This window comes from Chiloscyllium plagiosum, chromosome 5 (genome assembly GCF_004010195.1).
Source record: "Chiloscyllium plagiosum isolate BGI_BamShark_2017 chromosome 5, ASM401019v2, whole genome shotgun sequence".
Classification (NCBI taxonomy): Eukaryota; Metazoa; Chordata; class Chondrichthyes; order Orectolobiformes; family Hemiscylliidae; genus Chiloscyllium; species Chiloscyllium plagiosum.
The window spans coordinates 85,219,077-85,235,005 of record NC_057714.1 but is presented as its reverse complement, the minus strand read 5'-3'; the positions used below and the strand labels follow the sequence as shown (position 1 = coordinate 85,235,005).

At 40.8% G+C, this 15,929-nt stretch overlaps 1 protein-coding gene across 1 annotated transcript in view; it reads left to right on the top strand.

Annotated features, from left to right (window-relative positions):
* The window catches only part of LOC122550058 (ATP-dependent zinc metalloprotease YME1L1-like), a 69,297-nt gene that overhangs the window by 5,100 nt on the left and 48,268 nt on the right, over positions 1 to 15,929 (top strand). Inside the window, exon 2 of the mRNA XM_043690525.1 lies at positions 10,860 to 10,988. Within this exon, the coding sequence (XP_043546460.1) occupies positions 10,860 to 10,988 (129 nt within the window). The remainder of the gene's footprint in view (positions 1 to 10,859; positions 10,989 to 15,929) is intronic.

Genomic DNA, 15,929 nt, shown 5'->3' with positions numbered 1-15,929 from the left:
GAAACGTCGATTCTCCTGTTCCCTAGATGCTGCCTGACCTGCTGCGCTTTTCCAGCAACACATTTCCAGCTCTGATCTCCAGCATCTGCAGACCTCACTTTCTCCTGTGAAAATGAGATAACAAATTACAGGCGCCCTGACCCAAATTGTTAAAGTTATCTGGTCAGAGGACAGCAAATGTGCTTCCACTTTATAAAAAGGATAGTAGAGATAGACCAGTGAATAGAAAAGCTATTGGAGAAAATAATGAAGGGGAAGAGCATAACTTTGTCATACGGAAATCTGGTGGAAGTTTTTGAGGAGGTGACCAACTGCTTGGATGAGTGTAAAGCAGTTGATGGAGTTTATATGGATTTCCATAAGGCCTTTGAGGGAAACTGGTAAAGAAAGTTAAAGCTCATGGGATTCATGGTATCTTTGGTAACTTGGATCCAAAATTGGCTTTGTAACAGGAGACAGAGGATGGTGGTAGAAGGTTGTTTTTGTAGTTGGAGCCCAATGTGCAATGGTATGCCTCAGGGATCAGTGCTAGGTCCCTATTGTTTGTTACATTCATAACTGATGTAGATGAGAATGTAGGGGAGATAAGTACGTTTGTGGATGACATAAAGATTGTGTTGACTTACTGGAGGATATAAACATTGATAAGATGGGCAGATCATTGGTAGATGGAATTTAATTGTGATACATATCAGGTGATGCACTTTGGAAGAAGGCAAGGGGATACTGAATGTATGGCAGGACACTAGGATGCTCAGAACGATCTTTTGATGCTTGTCCACAGATCCCTAAAGGCGATAGAACAGGTTAATAGGGTAGTTAATGCTGTATGCAGGCCACTTGCTTTTATCAATCATGGCAGAGATTGAGGGTATAGGGAATTAATGTTGGAGCTGTACAGATTGGCCCAAAGCTGGAGTTCTATGTACAGTTCTGGTCAATACAGGAAAGATGTGATTTCACTGGAGGAGGTGCAAAGGGGATTCACCAGGTTGGAGCATTTGAGCTACGAAGAGAGGCTTGTGTTTTCTTTGGAGCAGTGAAGATTGAGGGGGAAACCTGATAGAAATGTATAAGATTGAGGGCCATGGTCAAGGTGAATAGAAAGCAACTGTTTCTGTCAGTCAAAGGCATCATAAATTTAAAGTGAAAGAGGATTTGATGAACAACCTTTTTACCCAGAGGATGGTGGAGAGAGTGGTGGTCTGGAATGCACTACCTGGGAGGATAGTTTAGTTGGGAAATTGACAAACTAAAACATATTTGGATGGGCAGGTGAAGTGTCATAACATTCAAGGCTGTGGGACTAGTTAGGTCGTAATATAGTTTTAGTAGTACAGACTTCATAGGCTGAAAGGCCTCTTCTGGACTTTGATTCTAAGATTCTATACTCTAAACCCACGTGAGTCTCATTTTCCATTATTTTGTATCCATTTGGCTTCTGTGATGCTGAACATCTGTTGAGTAGGCCGAAATGGATCATCCACTCAGCACTTCTGGCTGAAGACTGCTGCAAATGCTTCAGCCTTCTCTTTTGTACTGATGTGCTAGGCTCCCCCATCTTTGAGGAACGACCTGGTGTTGTGAATTGTTTCATTATCCACCACCATTCATGAGGGGATGTACAGGACTGCGGAGCATAATTCTGATCTGTTGGTTGTGGAATCACTTAGCCTTGTCTGTCGCTAGTTTATGCTGTTTGGCACACACATAGACCAGGTATTTTAACTTTGCCAGGTTAATACCTTATTTTTAGCTAAGCGAGATGCTGTTGCTGGCGAGGCGCTTTGTAGTGCGTGGTTTCAAGTGTTGTTGGAGCTGCACTCACCGTGCTAGGTGGAGAATAGTCCATCACAATCCTGGCTTGTCTGTTGTTGATGCTGGACAGGCTTTAAGGAATCAGGAGTTGAGTTACTTGTAGAATTTCCAGTGTCTGACATTCTGTCATAGAATCCCTAGAGTGTGGAAGCAGGCCTTGTGGCTGATCGAGCCCTTACTGTGCTTCCAAAGAACATCCCATCCAGACCCACTTCCTACCCCGTAATCCTGCACATCCCTGAGCACAATGGACAATTTAGCATAATGTATATCATTAGACTCGGGGAGGAAACTAGCAAGCCCAAAAAATTCCAGGCAGACATGGGGAGAATGTGCAAACTCCCCACAGAAATCGCCCAAGGCTCGAATCGAACCTGGATCCCTGGCACTGTGAGGCAGAAGTGCTAACCAGTGAGTCACCATGCCACTCCTTTCATAGCCACCATATTTTTATGGCTGGTCTAGTTTATTATTTGATTAAAGATAACCTCCAGGATACTGATAGTGAATTCAGTAATGTACTGCCCACCGAATGACAAGGGGAGATGGTGACGGGCACTCGTGATGCAAATTAATTTGGCACTTATCAGTCTGAGTCTGAATGTTATCCAGATCTTCTGCAGTTAGGCATGTACTGCTTTTGTTATCTGAGGAGGAATAAATAATGCTGCTGTATCAGGCAATTGTCACAAACATCACCGCCTCTGAGTTTTATGATGGAGGAAGGTAATTGGTGAAGCAGCAGAAGATGGTTGGGGCTAGAATATTGTCCAAGTTCCTCACCTTTATTGGAAATGTCTCAACATATCCAAGCAAGGTGATTCAAAATACTTACCCCAACAAATCTGGGCTTTCATGGCACAGGGGCAGTGTTCTGACCTCTGGAACAGGAAATCCCCAGTTATGATACAACTGCTCCGGAAGTCTGTAATCACAACTCTGAGCAGGCTGACTAGAAAATATCTATTCTTGCAAACTTGGTAGCACCCTTGTTGCACAGTACTACCTTTGTGCCTGAAGGCCCGAGTTCAAGTTCCACAACCAAATTCAAATCCCTTTTTAAAGTTGTATGTTCTTTCTAATTTTATTTATGGGATTGGGATCTATACTGAATAAAATATGTTAATTTGTCACCACAATTATAAATTTGCACTTATCACTCAAACTGCAGTATGACAGGTTTATACAAGCAGTTTCCATTATAAATGGCAGGGATAGGAATTTGTGCCAACAATTTATTTTTGAGAGTCATTGTATTTAGATTCTCTCCTTCATCTCTTGGTCATTACACAATGCATTGTTCAGGCCACCTGACCTGTGCCGCTACCCCTGTTCTAGAAAGCACGAAATAAAGGTACTTTATTATTGTGTATTTTTTGCCACAAGTTTTAACTGTATGACCTCTCCTGATGAGACAACTGAGACCAGAAAATTGATAGGAAATTGCAGACTTGAATGCTCCATAGCACAGTAGTATGTTGCCAAGTTGGGACTAAGTTATGATTTGATAAAATGTTAGATAATTGTTCAAAAAAGTCTGCTTGCAAGATCTTCAGAAACAATGGCTATAAATTGGCATTTAAAAGATTTAGTGTAATGAGTACATCATACTACTTTTACTCTAAATCTGAATGTGTCTACAATTTTACTTTGAAAATGAAGTAGTTATGCAGTTTATCAGTTAACTTGCCAACTAACTAGCAGTCAACTTATTTTGAATGTTCCACTCAAATGATATTTCTCAAATATGTTTCAAAATCATCATGGTACAAAACATATCAGTTGATTTTAATAATTATAAGCAATTTATCATCTGAACATGTTTGAACCCTCAGTTAATGGGTGTGTGCAGAGCTATGTTATTGTGGCCATGTTTTATTTTGGACAATAGGGTAAGAGTTACTTTTAATACATGACATTCTATAGAAACACAACATATTCTGGTGTAGTGATCGTTTTACCCTTTCTGCTAAGTTTTACAGAAATTCTTATACTTTTTGAAGAAAATTGTGATATCTTAAAGTGTCCATATCACACAGAGGAAGTGGTGCTGGACTTCGTAAAATGCATAAAGGTGGTTAAATCACTGGTACCTGGTTAGGTATATCACAGAACTTTGTGGGAAGCTAGGGAAGTGATTGCTGGGCCACTAGCGGAGATATTTGTATCATTAAAAGTCACGGGGTAAGGTGTTGGAAGACTGGTGGTTGAATAATGTGGTGCCGTTTTTTTAAGAGAGGTGATAAGGAAAAGCCAGGGAACTATAGACCAGGAAGCCTGATGTCAGTAATAAGTACATTTTGGAAGAGATTCTAAGGGACAGGAATTGCGTGTATCTGGAAAGGCAAGGATTAATTAGGGATATTCAACATGGCTGTGTGTGCGCAAAATCGTATCTCACTAACTTGATTGAGTTTTTTGCAGAAGTGACAAAGAAGATTGATGAAGGTAGAGTGAGGAATGTTGTCTGAATGGGACTTCAAGGAATTCAACAAGGTTCTGTATGGTAGTCTGGTCCGTATGTTTAGATCACGTGGGATTCAAGGAGAGGTAGCCATTTGGGTACAAAATTAGCTTGAAGGTAGGAGGCAGAGGGTGGTGGTGGACGGTGATTGCTTTTTGGTCTGCAGCTGCTGTAAGGATTGGTGCTGGATCCACTGTTTTTTATGTCATTTATATGATTGATTTGGATGTGAAAAAAGGAGGTATAATTAGTAAGTTTGCTGATGGCTTCAAAATTTGTGGTGTAGTAGACAGTGAAGGAGTTTACCTTGTAAAATAGGATAGTGATCGAATAGGCCAAGGAGTGGCAGGTGGAATTTAATTTAGATGTATTTTGGTGTTGTATTTTGGTAAGGCAAATGAGGGCAGGAGTGATACACTTAATGTTAAGGTCTTGAAAAGTGTTGCTGAACCTAGAGACCTTGGGGTGCAGGTTTATAGTTCCTTGAAAGTGGAGTCACAGATAGACAGGATAGTTAAGAAGACATTTGGCCTGTTTTCCTTTATTGGTCAGTGCATTGAGTAAAGGAGTTGGGATGTCATGTTGTGGCTCTATAGGATATTGGTTAGGACACTTTTGGAGTACTGCATCCAATTCTGGTCTCCCTGCTTTCGAGAAAAAATGTGGTGCAACTTGTAAATCTGTTCTGCACCCTTTCAAGGATGTTGCTGGCGAGTTTGAGCTGTTGGGAAAGGTTGAGTAGTCTGGCTGTATTCAGTGGACCATCAGAAGCTGAGAAGGATTCAGCCTGGAGCTCCATGACCCGTGATGTTCTGGGACCTCTGCTCTTTATGATTTTTTTTTAAATGACTTGGATGAGGAACTGGAAAGACGGGTTAGTAAGTTTGCCGTTCATACAAAAGGTTGGTGGAGTTGTGGATCATGTGGAGGGCTGTTGTAGGTTGCAACGGGACATTGATAGGATGCAGAGCTGAGCTGAGAAGTGGCATATGGAGTTCAGTCTGGAAAAGTGTGAAGTGATTAATTTTAGAAGGCTGAATTTAAATGCAAATTACAGGGTTAAAGGCAGGATTCTTGGCAGTGTGGAGGTAAAGAGGGATCTTGGGGTCCACATCCATAGATTCCCTCAAAGTTGCCACTCAAGTTGATAGGGTTGCTAAGAAGGCATATGGTGTGTTGGCTTTCATTAGCAGGGGGTTTAAGTTTAAGTCATGAGGTTATACTGTAGTTTTATAAAGCCCTGGTTAAACCACACTTGGAATATCATGTTCAGTTCTGGTCGCCACATTATAGGAAGGATGTGGAAGCTTTGGAGAGGGTGCAGAGGAGATTTACCATGATGCTGCCTGGACTGGAGGGCAAGTCTTATAAAAGGCTGAGGGAGCGAGGAGTTTTCTCATTAGATTGAAGAAGAATGAGACGTGACTTGATAGAGTTGTAGAAGATGATAGGCGTGGATAGCCAGAGACACTCTCCCCAGAATAAGAATGGCTGTTACGAGCGGGCATAATTTTAAAGTGATTGGAGGAAGGTTTAGGGGAGATGTCAGAGGTAGGTTCTTTACATATGGAATGCACGGCCAGCACTGGTGGTAGAGTCAGATACATTAGGGACATTTAAGCAACCCTTGGATGGGCACGTGGATGATAGTAAAATGAACAGTATGTAGGTTCGTTTAATCTTAGAGTAGGATAAAAGGTTGGCACAACATCAAGGGCCGAAAGGTCTGTACTGTTCTATGTAACCATACAGAGGTTTATAACATTGTGAGGGGCATGGATAGGGTGAATAATGAAGGTCTTTTTCCCAGGGTAAGGGAGTCCAAAACTAGAGAGCATTGGTTTAAGATGAGAGAGGTAAGATTTAAAAGGGACCTAAGGGGCAACCTTTTCTTGCAAAGGGTGGTGTATGTATGGAATGAGCTGCCAGAGGAAGTGGTGGAGGCTGGTACAATTTTTAAGATTTTAAAAGGCATTCGGATGGGTATATGAATTGGAAGGGTTTAAAGGGAAATGGGCCAAATGCTGTCAAATGGCATTAGATTAATTTAGGACATGTGGTCGACATGATTAAGTTGGACCGAAGGGTCTGTCTCTATGACTGTACAGGAATGTGGTAAGTATAAGGTCAACAACTGGCAAATAATAAAATGAATCTTTAGGAACAAAGTTGAGAAGTGCTTATAAAATTGTTAACAGTTTCAGAAATGGAGGTCCAGTCTGAGCAGTCTCCTTGCATTATGGTGAAATTAGCTGCCAAATAGATGGTAGAGTGCTGATAAAGCATGACTAGCCTTCTCAAAAGCATGCAAAAAAGTCCAAAGGCACCTACACTGAATTCAAGATGAAATCAATTACTTCAGACATTTGTAACAGTCTAAAACTAAAACAGTCTAATGAGTATAAAACATTAGAGAATGAGCAAGGGATATTAGTTAAAGAAATGATTTCTGACTGATAGAGGTTGGTACAGTTACGGCATTTAAAAGGCATCTGGATGGTACATGAAATAGGAAGGGTTGAGAGGGAGAAAGGCTGAATGCAGGCAAACGGAACTAGATTAATTTAGGATATCTGGTTGGTACAGACAAATTGGATCAAAGGGTCTGTTTCCTTGCTGTGCACCTGCCACTCTAAAAGAACGGAAGTTGTTAAATGTTTGCATAGATTTAGATTTTAAAGTAAAATGTTAGTTTTAACACGCAAATGTGATGGTTAAAAATGGTGACACAAACGGCTCACTTTCTCATTTAGTAACCCGATACCCATGTCACACTGGTACAGATTTGTCCAGGGTATTGTTGTAGAACTAATCCAGATTGATTACACCTCTGACCAAGGCCAGTACTACTTCCATTTGACTCCAATAATCTTGCAAGTTGATGGTTGCATTTGCCTAGCTGTGTTGACCACAGATTTGTTTACCTCTGTTTAACTCTGGTAAATGGCAACATGGACTATTTATACTGCCATAGTATTTAATTGCACAGTTTGGGCCATCTTCAACCTATCTTGACAGTCTGTTGCTTGTTGCTTGTCTCTGATAGAGCTTGTACTGTATCCCAATGTAGTGAATGTATGCAGTACATTTCACGCAAACCAGGTCTTTTTTGTGTAGATTCATCTGCAGCTCATTTTAGTGTAACAACATTTCAGGCCTTGGCAACTGGTCAAAAAATGCTTATCTACAAAGGCCAATGCTCTTAATAAACTTACTGCAAGAGTAATTTTGCTTACTCTTGATTAAATATGCCCCCTAGTATTGATCCCCCACACCCTAGGGAAAAGACACTTGCCATTCACTTTATCTACACCCCTCATTATTTTGTAAACTCTGTTAGATCACCTCTCAACCTCTGACACTTCTTTGAAAAAAGTCCCAGCCGCTCCAGTCATCCTCATAACTCAACTCAAACCTTCCATTCCCAGCAAGATCCTTGTAAATATTTTCTGAATCCTCTCCTGCTTAATAATATCCTTCCTATAACAGGAAGACAAGAACTGAACATTGCACTTCAGAAGAGGCCTCACCAACCTCTTGTACAACCTCAACATTACGCCCGAACTCCTACACTCAAAGGTCTAAGCAATGAAGGCAAGCATGCTGAATGCCTTCTTCACTACGTGTGATGCAAACTTCTAAGAATTATAGACCAGAACCCCGGGATCTCTCTGGTCAACAACACTGCCCAAAGTCCTACTTTTACTTTGCATTAGTTTTGTGGCAGATAAATATGATCTTTTATTTCATGCCATTGCTTTGATCCAAAGGGGACAGTGTCAATGTTTGCACACCCTCACATAAACACATGATACATTGTGAAATGGTTTTGATTAGGCAATAGCATTGAAGTTTAAATGGATAGTTATCCACTTTGTTGTATTTCATGAAAAAACCTTTGATATGTTCCTGTTTACTTCCAAAATGTCTTGACCTTTGCAACCCTATCCCCAAAGTGTGTTTGCCACTATTTGATCATTAGAAATTCAAGTACTCATTTCATAGACAGCATGTATCATGGATTCCTCCAGTTTGATTTCTTCTTTTACAATTCTTGCATTAGAACGGTTAGCATATTTGATTGTTTGTAAAATGCTTTGGAATGTCCTGAAAGCTTGAAAGCAAATGTCATGATGTAGATATTCGGGGTTAGGAAAAATAGCAATTTGATGATGGACTGACTCTGGCTTCAAGATGTTGGAAGACACAGAACGCAGAACATTACAGCGCAGAACAGGCCCTTCGGCCCTCGATGTTGCGCCGACCTCTGAACTAATCTAAGCCCATCCCTTACATATCCCACCATCATCCATGTGCTTATCCAAGGATTGTTTAAATTTCTCTCATGGCTGAGTTGACTACATTGACAGGCAGGGCATTCCATGCCTTTACCACTCTCTGAGTAAAGAACCTGCCTCTGCCGTCTCTCTTAAATCTATCACCCCTCAATTTGTAGCTATGCTCCCTCATACAAGCTGACATCAACATCCTAGGAAAAAGGCTCTCATTTTCCAACCTAACTAATCCTCTGATCATCTTGGATGTCTCTATTAAATCCCCTCTTGGCCTTTTTCTGTCCAATGAGAACAGACCCAAGTCTCTCAGCCTTTCCTCATAACACCTTCTCTCCAGACCAGGCAACATCCTAGTAAATCTTCTCTGCACCTTTTCCAGTGCTTCCACATCCTTCCTGTAATGGGGCGACCAGAACTGTACACGATATTCCAAGTGTGGCCGCACAAGGCTGAATATTTTCCATTAATCACCACTTGCTGCCTTCTTACAGAAAGCCAGTTTTAAACTGCTAAATCACCCTCAATCCCATGCTTCTGCATTTTCTCCAGCAGCCTACCATGTGGAATCTTATCAAAGGCTTTACTGAAGTCCATGTACAATACGCCAACTGCCCTACCCTCATCCACAGGCTTGGTCACCTTCTCAAAAATCTCAATGGGATTTGTGAGACATGACCTGCCCTTGATGAAACCATGTTGACTAGCTGTAATCAAATTGTTGTTTGCTAGATAAATTATAAATTTATCTCTTATAATCCTTTCCAAAGCCTTTCCTACAACAGAAGTAAGACTCACTGGTCTATAATTACCTGGGTCATCTCTACTGCCCTTCTTGAACAAGGGCACAACGTTTGCTGTTCTCCAGTCCTGAGGTACTAAACCTGTAGACAATGATGACTCTATGATCAAAACCAAAAGGCTCTAACACCATCTTCCTCGCATCCCTGAAAATCCTTGGATAAATCCCATCCAGCCCAGCGGACTTGTCTACTTTCACTCCTTCTCAAACTGATAACACCTCTTCCTTAATAACCTTGATCCTTTCTAGCCTAATACCTTGTATCTCATTCTTCTCTTCTACAATATTCTCCTTTTCCTGAGTGAAAACCAATGGGAAATATTCATTTAGCACCTCTCTGATCTCCACAGGGTCCACACACAACTTCCCTCTTATGTTCAAAGTTTGTGAGAAGATTTGTAGCTCGGGTGCTCTTGCTGTGGTTCTGTTTCGCCACGAAACGCCACGACCAGCTATCCCTAGTACCCACACGCAGACGACAAGCAACATGAATTTGACTGGGACAACACTACCATTATAGGGCAAGCGAAACAAAGAACAGCCAGGGAATTTCTAGAAGCATGGCACTCATCCACAAACTCCATCAACAAACACATAGACCTGGAACCAATATACCGGCCACTACAGCGGACAGCTGAAACTGACAACCGGAAGCGGCAGGGACAGGCCACTATAAATGCCGGAGGAAACACCACAGAAGCGCTTCACAGGAGGCTCCCAAGCACTGAGGATGTCACCTAGACAGGGGACAAAACGTTTGCAACAAAAACTTCCCTCTTATGTCTTTGACTGGCCCTCTTCCTACCCTCGTCCTCTTTTTATTCCTCACATACCTATAGAAAGCTTTAGGGTTCTCCTTTATTCTAACTGCTAAAGACTGCTCATGTCCTCTCTTTGCTCTTAACTCTCTCTTTAAATCCTTCTGAGTTAATTTGTAACTCTTCATTGCCTCATCTGAGCCATCTTGTCTCATCATCAATAAGCCGCCTCCTTCCACTTAACAAGAGATGTAATTTCTGTAGTAAGCCATGGTTCCCTTACCATATCACTTCCTCCCTGGCTGACAGGGACATCCCTATCAAGGACACGCAATATCTGTTCCTTAAACCAACTCCACATTTCAATTGTCCCCATCCTCTGCATTATGCTACTCCGTTCAATGCAGGTTGACTCAGGTTGGGTATCCTTATGTGTAAAGTAGCTGAGCAGGTACTTTCCAGTGAAAATTTCTTCTGCCTTCTAAAAATTTTTCAGTTGACAAATACTTTTGTTTTAGACCTACGTTGTTATATATTGATTATACAGAATGGGTATATGAATAGATTATTGAAATCATTATTAAATGTGATTTGATGTGAACTTTTATTCACTTAATAGGTAAATCTCAACCTTTACATTCCCTTTGTCATTCTTCTAATTTTGAGAGAATTTCAGTTTAATTAAAATACCTAATATAACTTAAATTTATTTTTGAATTTTATAGGTGACTGTCCCTCTAAGTCAGCTGATCAGCACTTTCCATTCCCTAAAAAGTTCGGCAAGCTCAGTCAGTTCTGCATCAATACAGTGTCTGCAACGAGAAACGCCCCCAGAACGTGATCAAGTTAATGAGGTAATGTTTGGTTAAATTGTTTGCCCTTTTTATTACGATAATGGTAACATTGTTTGAAGTTGCACTGGGCAACAAATGTCAACGAGTTAACATTTTGTTATCATATAAGGCATTGGTGAAAAGAGCAGTTTTTATAAATGAGATGTTATAGTTTGCTCTGTTAACTATAGAGCAAGTTAGCCTTCCAATGTTATAGAAGGGTGAAGTTATTTTGAATTCTTCCTGCTAAATCATTCTAGCAGAGTGCCAGAAAATAAGTACATATAAATATTAGGCAAGGACAGGACTGGACTTTTTTTTTTTTGAAAATAGTTTTCTAATGACCATTGTATGTCTATTTTTCTACATAAAGTGTCGGCATCATATTCGGAAGAACTTGATATGCTAATAGGTTTTGCAATTGACTAAAATAAAAACTGCACAATACCTAATAAATCAATATTGTGTTCTCCGTTACAATGTTTTAGATGAATAACAGCAAGCTCTCTGCCATTGAAATTTCTATCTATAGTTGGTATTACCTTTCTAGTCCTTGTGAACATAGTAACAGGAGTAGGCCATTTAGCCTTTGTAGCCTGTTGAACCATTCGGTGGGATCATAGCTAATTTGTGACTGAACTGTATTTATCTGTCTTAATGCCTCTTGCTTAATATTTTTGATTTACCAAAAATATGTTAGTCTTAGTTTTTGGTCACGTATTAATCACTGCTTGTGGAAGAATTCAAACTTCTGTCATAGTTTACATGTAGAATTGTTTCCTAATTTCATTTGAGAGAAGTAGGGCTTTAATCTTTGTACTGTGCCCTGGTGCTTGACTCCTAGCCGCATACTACCCCCTAACTAACTTTAAACTTGAATCACTCCTTAACCTTTTAAATTCCAGCTGAATTAATGCTAATTTGTATGATCACTCCTTGTAATTTGAGTTTAAGTCCAGATATAGTTGTGGTAAATCTATGTTGCATTCCTTCCAAGGTTAACATTTTCTTCCTTGTTGTTCAAACTTTCTGGCACATTCCAGGTGTAGACCAATCAAGGCTTCTATAGTTGAAGCATGGTTTCTACTTGCTTGGTTTTCTTTGTGTCTCTTTGTACCTGCTTACAAAAAAGTAATCCCAATGATGACCATGTAACCATCATTGATCGTTGTAACATTGCACCCAGTTCACTTCTGTCCTTGAAGAAACAAAATCTGCCATCCTTAACTGGTGTGGTCTAGATATGATTCTAGACCCACAGCAATGTTCTTAACTGCTCTCTGGGCAATTAGGAATTGGCAGTAAATGCTGGCCTAGCTACATCCCTTGAACAAATTTATAAGAGAAGCCCACATATCTTTATGCCTTCAGATTTGGTAATGTGGCTCTTTTCAACAGAGGCGGTGAATGAGGTTGTCCTGAAATCACCAAAAAACTCAAAAAAATTCAGTCAAGAGGCTGACTATGCAGAAAACTGGCTCCATAAGTAGAGTAACAGAATTTCTCAGGAGCTGCTTATGTTTCTTGCTGCTGGTAGTTACGTATGAGGCTATCTGCAGGAAATTTGGGAGGAGACCAGCCTGTGACTGGAGGTGCAGGGCAAATAAAGAATGAAAGAGAGTAAGTGAGTCACCAGAGAGGCCTATTGCCTGGGGTACTGAGATCTGAAAATTGTCAAATGAAAAAAATTAATGAAGACAAATGTTGATCCCTCACAATCAGAAATAGGGGAAGTTATAATGAGGAATGAAGAGATAAGGGATCAATTAAATCCATATTTTGTTTCTGTCTTCACAAATAGAATCCAAATAAGATACCAGAAATGTTGCTGAACACAGGGTCTAGTGAGAAGGAGGAATTGAAGGAAATATGTATTGGTAGTGAAATAGTTTTAGAGAAATTAATGGGATCAAAGGCAGACTAAAATTGGGCCCTTGAAGACAGAAACAGGGGAATATATTACAGAGAACAAAGAAATGGCTGAAGAATTGAATTGGTACTTCAGATCTGTGTTTACTGGGGAAGACACAAGCAATCTCCCTGAGGTAACAGTGGCTGAAGGACCTGAACTTAAGGGAATTTATATTTGCCAGGAATTGGTGTTGGAGAGACTGTTAGGTCTGAAGGTTGATAAGTCCCCGAGTCCTGATGGTCTACATCCCAGGGTACTGAAGGAGGTGGCTCGAGAAATCGTGGATGCGTTGGTGATTATTTTCCAGAGTTCGATAAATTTGGGATCAGTTCCTGCGGATTGGAGGGTGGCTAATGTTGTACCACTTTTTAAGAAAGGTGGGAAAGAGAAATTATAGACCAGTTAGTCTGACTTCAGTGGTGGGAAAGATGCTGGAGTCGAAAAGGATGAAATTACGACACATCTGGATAGTAGTAACAGGATAGGTCAGAGTCAGCATGGATTTATGAAGGGGAAATCATGCTTGACTAATCTTCTGGAATTTTTTGAGGATGTAACTCCGAAGATGGATGAGGGAGATCCAGTAGATGTAGTGTACCTGGACTTTCAGAAAGCTTTTGACAAAGTCCCACATAGGAGGTTAGTGAGCAAAATTAGGGCACATGGTACTGGGGGCAAAGTGCTAACTCGGATTGAAAGTTGGTTGGCTGACAGGAAACAAAGAGTAGTGATAAACGGCTCCGTTTGGGAATGGCAGGCAGTGACCAGTGGGGTACCACAGGGATCAGTGCTGGGACCACAGCTTTTTACAATATATATTAATGATATAGAAGATGGTATTAGCAATAACATTAGCAAATTTGCTGATGATACTAAGCTGGGTGGCAGAATGAAATGTGAGGAGGATGTTAGGAGATTATAGGGTGACCTGGACAGGTTAGGTGAGTGGTCAGATGCATGGCAGATGCAGTTTAATGTGGATAAATGTATGGTTATCCACTTTGGTGGCAAGAACAGGAAGGCAGATTACTACCTCAATGGAATCAATTTAGGTAAAGGAACAGTACAAAGAGATCTGGGTGTTCTTGTACACCAGTCAATGAAGGTAGGCATGTAGGTACAGCAGGTAGTGAAGAAGGCTAATAGCATGCTGGCCTTCATAACAAGAGGGATTGAGTATAGAAGCAAAGAGGTTCTTCTCCAGCTGTACAGGGCCATGGTGAGACCACACCTGGAGTATTGTATGCAGTTCTGGTCTCAAATTTGAGGAAAGACATTCTGGCTATTGAGGGAATGCAGTGTAGGTTCACTAGGTCAATTCCTGGAATGGCGGGACTACCTTATGCTGAAAGATTGGAGCGACTGGGCTTGTATACCCTTGAGTTTAAATGATTGAGAGGGGATCTGATTGAGACATATAAGATTATTAAAGGATTGGACACTCTGGAGGCAGGAAACGTTTCCGCTGATGGGTGAGTGCCGAACCAGAGGACACAGCTTAAAAACATGGGGTAAACCATTTAGGACAAAGATGAGGAGAAACTTCTTCACCCAGAGAGTGGTGGCTGTGTGGAATGCTCTGCCCCAGAGGGCAGTGGTGGCCAGTCTCTGGATTCATTTAAGAAAGAGTTGGATAGACCTCTCAAGGATAGTGGAATCAAGGGTTATGGAGATAAGGCAGGAACAGGATACTGATTAAGGATGATCAGCCATGATCATGTTGAATGGTGATGCAGGCTCGAAGGGCAGAATGGCCTACTCCTGCACCTATTGCCTATTGACTAATCCCTAGAGCGTGATAACCTACATCCTAAAGTATTAAAAGAAGTGACCCTAGAGTTAGTGGATACGTTAGTGGGATCTTTCAAGATTCTATATGCTGTGGAATAGATTCTATGGTTTGGACGTTAGCTGATGTAATGTCGCTATTAAGAAAATGATGTTGAGAGATCTGGTTGGTCTGACATCAGCAATGGGGATAATGCTAGAGTCCATCATAAAATAATTTAATTTTAGAGCACTTGAACAACAATGAGCTGAGCAATCAGAGCAAGCATGGGTTTACAAAAGGAAATACTAGAATTTTCAAGGCAGTGGATATGGTTTACCTGGACTGTCAGAAGGTTTTCAATAAGGTCCCATATTAGAGATTAGCATATAAAACTGAAGCACATGGGTTTGGGAGTCCTGTACTTGAATAACAAATTGGTTGGCAGGCAGAAAACAAAACAAGTGTTTAAACAGGTAATTTTCCAAGTGACAGTCAGTCATTCAAGGGGTGCTGCACGGACCAGTACTTGGACCCTAGTTATTCACAATATATGTTAATGATTTAGTTGAGGCCAAAATACACTTTTCAACAAAGGTTCTTGGGGCTTAAGAGACCAAAGAAAGCAGGAAGAGGTTTGTGAGTTGGATTGTATGCCATTATCGTATTGAATGGTAGAGCGGGCCCAAATTGCTGAATGGCCTACTCAGTCATAGAGCAATACATTATGGAAACAGACCCTTCGGTCCAACTCATCCACGCTGGCCATATATGCTAAACTGACCTCGTCCTATTTGTCTGTGTTTGGCCCATATCCCCCTAAGCACTTCCTATTCATGTACCCACCCAGATGCCTTTTAAATATGGTAATTGTACCTGCAGAGTACTTTCTTACAGTTTTTAAATTTTAATATATTTTCTTAAATAAAAGTAGGGGCTTTCGATTATAATAGAAATGAAGGAAGTTCGCTAGCTTAATTAAATTCTCTTTACGGGTGAGGTGCTGGAAGACTGGAGATTGGCTAATGTGGTGCCACTATTTAAGAAAGGTGGTAAGGAAAAGCTTACAACTATAGACTGGTGAGCCTGACATTGGTGATGGGCAAATTGTTGGAGGGAATCCTGAGGGTCAAGATTTAGATGTATTTGGATAGGCAAGGACTGATTAGGGGTAATCAACATGGTTTAATGCGTAGGAAATCATGTGTCACTAAGTTGAGTTTTTTGAAGTCACAAAGAGGATTGATAAGGGCAGAGCAGTGGATGTGATCTATATGGACTT